This window comes from Agelaius phoeniceus, chromosome 1 (assembly GCF_051311805.1).
Source record: "Agelaius phoeniceus isolate bAgePho1 chromosome 1, bAgePho1.hap1, whole genome shotgun sequence".
Lineage (NCBI taxonomy): Eukaryota > Metazoa > Chordata > Aves > Passeriformes > Icteridae > Agelaius > Agelaius phoeniceus.
Window position 1 is genome coordinate 88,747,518 of NC_135265.1, and position 6,000 is coordinate 88,753,517.

A 6,000-nucleotide genomic window follows, 5' to 3' on the forward strand; every position below is an offset into this window, starting at 1 on the left:
ATTTTAAACTTCCTCCTGCTGTTTTGTCCCTGCACATTGTTTCTCTTTCTTGCAGAGTTAGCCTAGGCCAGCCTCCCACTGTCCCCCAGAGCCCATGTCCCTGCACGGGGAGCTGCACGCCTCCAGCTGCTGGTAGCATTCCCACCCGCGTTACCACAGCAGCACAAACAGCCAAACATTAAACACAAGGATGCTGTGTGGGCAAAGTCCCTGCATCCTCCGGGCTCCTGAGCAGCCTTTATGCAGCTGCCAGGCCCCTGGAGGAGCCTGCAGAGTTTGGCAGTTTGTTCCATCCACTTTTCCAGCTAAGCCTGGCATTTTTCTGGGACATATAAAATAACCTGTGCAGAATGAGCAGTAAGCAGTGGTTATACCAACTTTATGCAGAGAAGATTTTTAGTGGCCATTCGACTCAGGAAGAACATAAGCTGTTTCCCCACATATACTTCTCTGTAACCTTTGACAGGCACATTTGTCCATCTTACATGTCTGCCTGGGCTCCACCCTTGCATTGCATAAGCCCTTCTTCCAAAGATAATTCAGCACACAGGAATTCACATGGAAGTATCTTGCAATGTGGCTCTGAGTGGAGAAGCATGTGGATAGCATGTGTGTTGCTTTTGGCTTGTTTTCAGTTTATTTTCACTTCCTTTGGACATATCTGATCTTCAGAAATTAAGGAGTGATACAGACTTCATTTCCTATTAGCTGACTACAGCTATAGATTGGATTGACATAAACTGATGTGTTAATTTGGCAAGATACCAAAAAATCAGCCAAAAAAGCTGACAGGCAGCACAGTTCCCTGGAAAACAGATTTCCTTAAATAAATCTTTTGTTTTGACAGTATGACAGCTCTGTTCAAGAACTGTATCTGTATTGGAACAGTATATTTTGATTTCTCCAAGACATGCAATTTAACTGTACATGGCTTTTTAATTCAAAATGTGCATTTACTGGAACTTAGAAAGAGTGTGTTAGATAGATTAGAAATTGATTCCCTGTTAGGTTTTAAGAAGGTAGCTGTTCATCAGGAGATAGCTAGGGCTGTTTTTCTTGTGATCCACCTGAGACCAGGTCTTAGTCTGACATTATTTAATATGTTAATCCACAATCCAAACAAAAGAAAAGAAGTCTTTACAGGCAAATTTGGGAAGTGATTAAAAAAAGTGATATTGCTAACAGGAATCACCCTGCTTTGAGGATGATCATTAATTTAAAGGTCTAAGTCTAAAAAAATGCCTTCTGACATGACCAAACAAAACATTTAGATTTGAAAAGGAAAAAAATGAAAATAAAAAAAAAAAGAGACTGAGAATGAGCAAGTGTCTGGGAAAAGTGTTTCAAATAAGGACTTTTTAAATACTCCTCCTAGGCAACCACCACATTTTTGTCTTCTCGAGACAGAGAGAGAACAGATATTTCCCACATCTTCTCATTAGCACACACATAACACCATAGTGCTGCTCTTAGACAGCAAGCATGAAATATATTAACTATACAATATTTTTTCAAATCTCAAATCTAAGTAAGACATCCTGAAAGTGTGTTTGACATTTTATAGCTGAGAAACAGTGGTCAAAACCAAGCAAATGAACAAAAAAAACCCCAACCCTCCCTACAAACATAATTTGTGGTTGAAATATCTTTGTTTGCTTCTAAGAGAAAGTTGGTTTGCTTTTAGAATAATTGAAAAAAAAGTAGTTATTAACTGCATGACAGAAAATTAAAGTACAAGCACAAAAGTGTGGGGGTTTTTCTCGAGGGTTTTTTGTTTGTTTGTTGGTGAGTTATTTTTTGTTTTGATTTGGGTTTTTGTTGGTTTTTGTTTGCTTGGTTTTTTGTTTGGTTGGTTGTTTTTTGGGTTTTTTAATAAAGGCTTAGACCAGTGTGATTTTGTCATATGCTCTTCTAGAGTTAATAAATTAATAAAAAAATAATTCTATATTTGGGCTTTGGGAATGTACAAATATTACCTAAAGAAACAGCCTAACTTAAGGTATTCAAAATACCCAAAGATATGAAACTATTATTAAAACAGATGATAATGCAAAGGGAGAAGTGCAAAAAAGATAGTTTCTGTAATTTTCCTTAGAAATTTACATTTGCAAGCAGCTGTTTAGGAATACTGTGTAACTATGTCACATAGTTTAGAAGTCTGTTTATCCTGTTCTAGTAGCAACAACATATTTGATACACTTTTTTCTTTCTAAGAGGAGTAAAATCCATTGTAATGGCTAATTTACTATTTTTTCCTTTGAAAGCCACCTCTGCCAAGAGAATTTCTAATAGCTTCAACAGAGTTTGCTCTAAATACCTGGTGAAATAAGGCTACAGACCACAGAAAACCCCAGCTCATATTCCCTTCAAGAGAAGAGAAAATATTCACCTGCGGACTGAATAACATGACACTACAGCACTAGACCCTCACATTTCTATGGAAAACATGCCATGTGACTAACTGCAGGCTGATTTTTCAATGTTCTGACCATTCTGGTTTGTCTTAGAGGTCAAAAACCCCAAATATCTTAGTTTTCCCTTGCAAGACTTTTAGGGAGACAAATGGCATTAAGCAGAAGGCGCATGGAAAACGCATCATGACAGACAGCCAGACCTTTGGTGCAGGTATAAAGTTTTGAGTTTCTTGTTGACTTCACATAGCAACAGGTAGAAAACCAACAGCTCCCAACAAGTAGGTCCAGACTTGCAAAGACATACCATGCTTAGCAGAAAGAATTTCTTAAAAGACTCAGGTTTTTATTTATAAGCTTAAATCTCCAGCAGGTTGACCTCTTGGAACAATCCAAGACATCACTTAGTTTTGAGCTGAAAAGCATCACCCACTGAGGCATAGTTTGACCCTTTACAGCTAGAATGGACCCATTCAGTGCTCTGTTTGTCTTTTTAACATGTCAGATACACACAAGAGCTTAATACTGTAAATGCAGTAAGGCTGTTCCTCCACATAGTCCTTTCCTAAGCCCATGGGGTAACTCTGTTGGCTTCAGGGGGGTCACTCCTGATTCATGGCACCAGAGGTGTAATTAGTGGACCCAGCTCATCCATCCTGAGGTATTACATGGCTTCCTTCCTCCTATGGATTTAGTTCCTTTGGGCTTGATTTGATTTCTCTATGCAATTTTTTCAGCACCTACAGCGCTGCGTGTCAGATTTCTGTGAATTTGACAGCCAAACTGAGACTGAGAAATCTCTCTCTCTCACACATGCAAATACAATGACACACAGTAAGAAGTTAAATTTCATACACAAAACTGAGCAATTTGAGAGGTTCAGTGACTTTTTAAGTCTTCCATAAAAGGCAATTGCATGATTTTAACCCACTATGACTCCCATTTTCTATCTAACATTAAAATGAACAACAGAAAAAAAAAAAGCCATGAAACAAAACCAATAATTTATATTGCCGAGGTTACAGCAAAGCTAAAAATAAAGTATTGTTATCCTGCTTTTTAAAAAACCTTTTAATAGGACACTAGGCAGCAGAAAAGAAAGTGTGGTTTGATTGGGGTTTTTTAATAGCACAGATATTTTAACTCCAGGTTTCATTTAAACTCTGTCACAGTCAGTTGGTTATGAGCTTCTAAGTCAGCTCAACAGGACACTGTGGTAAGGATGATTTTTATCTCTCTCTTGTCCTTTGCATATACAAAGCAGGGAGTAGAAAACAAGACAAAAGTGAAAATGTCTCTCGACAGATAAACTGCATTTTGCTGACATCCCTGTCCTATTCTGCTCCCAAAAATGAACACAAAGCCCCGTGCAAGGTGATAGTTTTACAAACAGAACAAAGACAATCCTTCATCCTGGAGTAAATTTTAAATAACCTCATCATGAAGCAAGCTAGGCCATTCAAAAAGCAACATTTCTTTAGTTGAAAGGGAGAAGGTTCGGTTTTTTGTTTTTTTTTTTTTCACTGGATTTTGTTCTGGCAGTGCACTGAAGCGGCTTCAGGACATACCAGTTCTATTTCTACATTTGCTTAATATTTTGTTCAGACATGTCCAGTCCACACTTAGTTACCTGACTTTATTGTAGTCAGCTACATTTCTACCTTTCTGTCATACTCATCTTTAGCATGCTGGAAATCTGAATTAGTTATTTCACTAGTCTTTTAAAACATTCTCAGGCATTTTAAAAGCCAATATGTAGAGATTTTATTTGGTTTATTGTATGTATTATATTTTCTGGTAATATAAACAAAATTTCTTGTTCAGAAAGAGGTTCTGTGACAGTGTGCTTTCAGGAAGGAGGGATGGATTTGGGTATATTCCCACTGTACCCTAATTTCAGCTGATATTTGGATAAAATATCAGAAAGTGTGCTGATGTCAGGAAAAACAGGCATTGCATTGTTAAAAAAGCCTAAACTGTTGATTTTAATCACACCATGTCTTTCTTGAAAATGCTTTCTTTGCACTCCAGTCTGCTTCTTAAGTAACTAAATCAAAGCTCATTGTTCATGTTCTCTACCACACAAGCAGCTCCACACCACAGCACTTTGCAAATACAAACAGAAAGCCGAAGATTAAAGCAAGTTTCTTCAAGAAGCTTTTATATCAGAGTTGTGCATGCAAGCATCCTTTCTTTTGCTTGCAAGCACGCTAATCGTATTTCAATTGCATGCCTACAATATAAAGCTAATAGCTTCCTTATTTCCTTCTTTCAGCATTTCCCCTCTATTCCCTCAGTCTTTTCAATTATACAACCTAGATAATTTCTTTCATTTCCTTCCTCCAGCACCCTGTTTTCATTTCTTATGTAAAATCATATTTGGTCACTTACACTTTTCTGGAGGATAAGCACACGATAGCAGCATCTCTTGCTCCACCATGGTGCTGTCTGTTGCAGAGGTCAGTGGTCCCTTGAATAGCGCTTTAAGAAAATATTTGGGAAAGCTGAGCTCACTCATGCAGGCTTCTGATCTTCTCCAGTACTCTTGGCTTCTCTGTGTGCTGTCACATGTTAGCCTCCCTCCTGAGAAACCTGTGAAACGGGTCTGGCAACACGCAACTTGTGTGTCAGAGGAGTTTTAATTGATTCATTGCAACAGGTACCCACCCTCATTAAAAAAAAAGCTGTTGAAAGGAGTAGTCTCTTAGCGCCTCGTTTGAAATTACAGAACCTGCCCTGTGTCACAGCTGGTGCACTTTAAAGGGAAACTGCTTGCTGGGTTTGCGAATGCACAGGAAATAATTTCAAATCAATCTTAACGTGGCAAATAAACCACAAATAGCGGGAGAGGTTGGAGCCTTCTGCACTGTGGGAATGCAGGAATCCTTCTGCTGCACAATGAGGTGGTGAGGGCTGCCACTGCATCTCTCCAAGGTGCGATGTCCTGAGGGACAAAGCAGCTCCACATTGCTCTACAGAGTCCTCTGTCTCCATGCTCAGCCACTCTGATCGCTGCTGAAGGGGAAAAATTGTGTGGGCCTGATTTCTGAGGAATGTATCTTCAGGAGCATGAGGTTATCAGTGCCTCAGTGCTTGCAGGGAGGATTCCTCCATGCAGCAGCCATGGAGGTTGCTCTGCCTTTCAGCAGCCCCTCTACCCACCCAAGGTTCAGTGAGGAGTCTCCAGCACTGCTCTGCAAGCCCCTTTCAGATCAGTTACCATTTACCTGTTACCCCTGTGACCAAGAAGAACTGCAGATGGACCTGATTCTGGTCCCATATCAGCTTCACATCAGGGTGCACTTTGTAGTACTCCCATAGCAGTTCCCTACTGTTTTTACAAGCTGCTGATACTATCTCCAAGTGAGGCTGTGGTTAGCAAGGAAGCAAAAAGCAAGAGACATGGGATTTATGCCTGACTCTGCCTCTAATTTGTCCTGTCACCTTGGGCAAATTGCTTTACCTCTTGGTGTTTCTGTTTCCCCATCTCTACCACGTGCATAATTACAGTTCACTTTCTTTGGGAAATGCTTTGAAATCTCTTTACAAAATGCAGCGTGAAAGAGGAAGCTATCATTATGGGACACTT

At 39.5% G+C, this 6,000-nt stretch overlaps 1 protein-coding gene across 2 annotated transcripts in view; it reads right to left on the reverse strand.

Moving 5' to 3' along the window:
- Window positions 1–4,916, reverse strand: part of PTPN3 (protein tyrosine phosphatase non-receptor type 3) — a 156,474-nt gene extending 151,558 nt beyond the window's left edge. For both annotated transcript variants that reach the window (XM_077182876.1, XM_077182865.1), the window contains exon 1: window positions 4,803–4,916. In XM_077182876.1, coding sequence (XP_077038991.1) covers window positions 4,803–4,851 — 49 coding nt within the window. In that variant the 5' untranslated portion in view covers window positions 4,852–4,916. The remainder of the gene's footprint in view (window positions 1–4,802) is intronic.
- Between the last annotated feature and the right edge of the window lie 1,084 nt (window positions 4,917–6,000).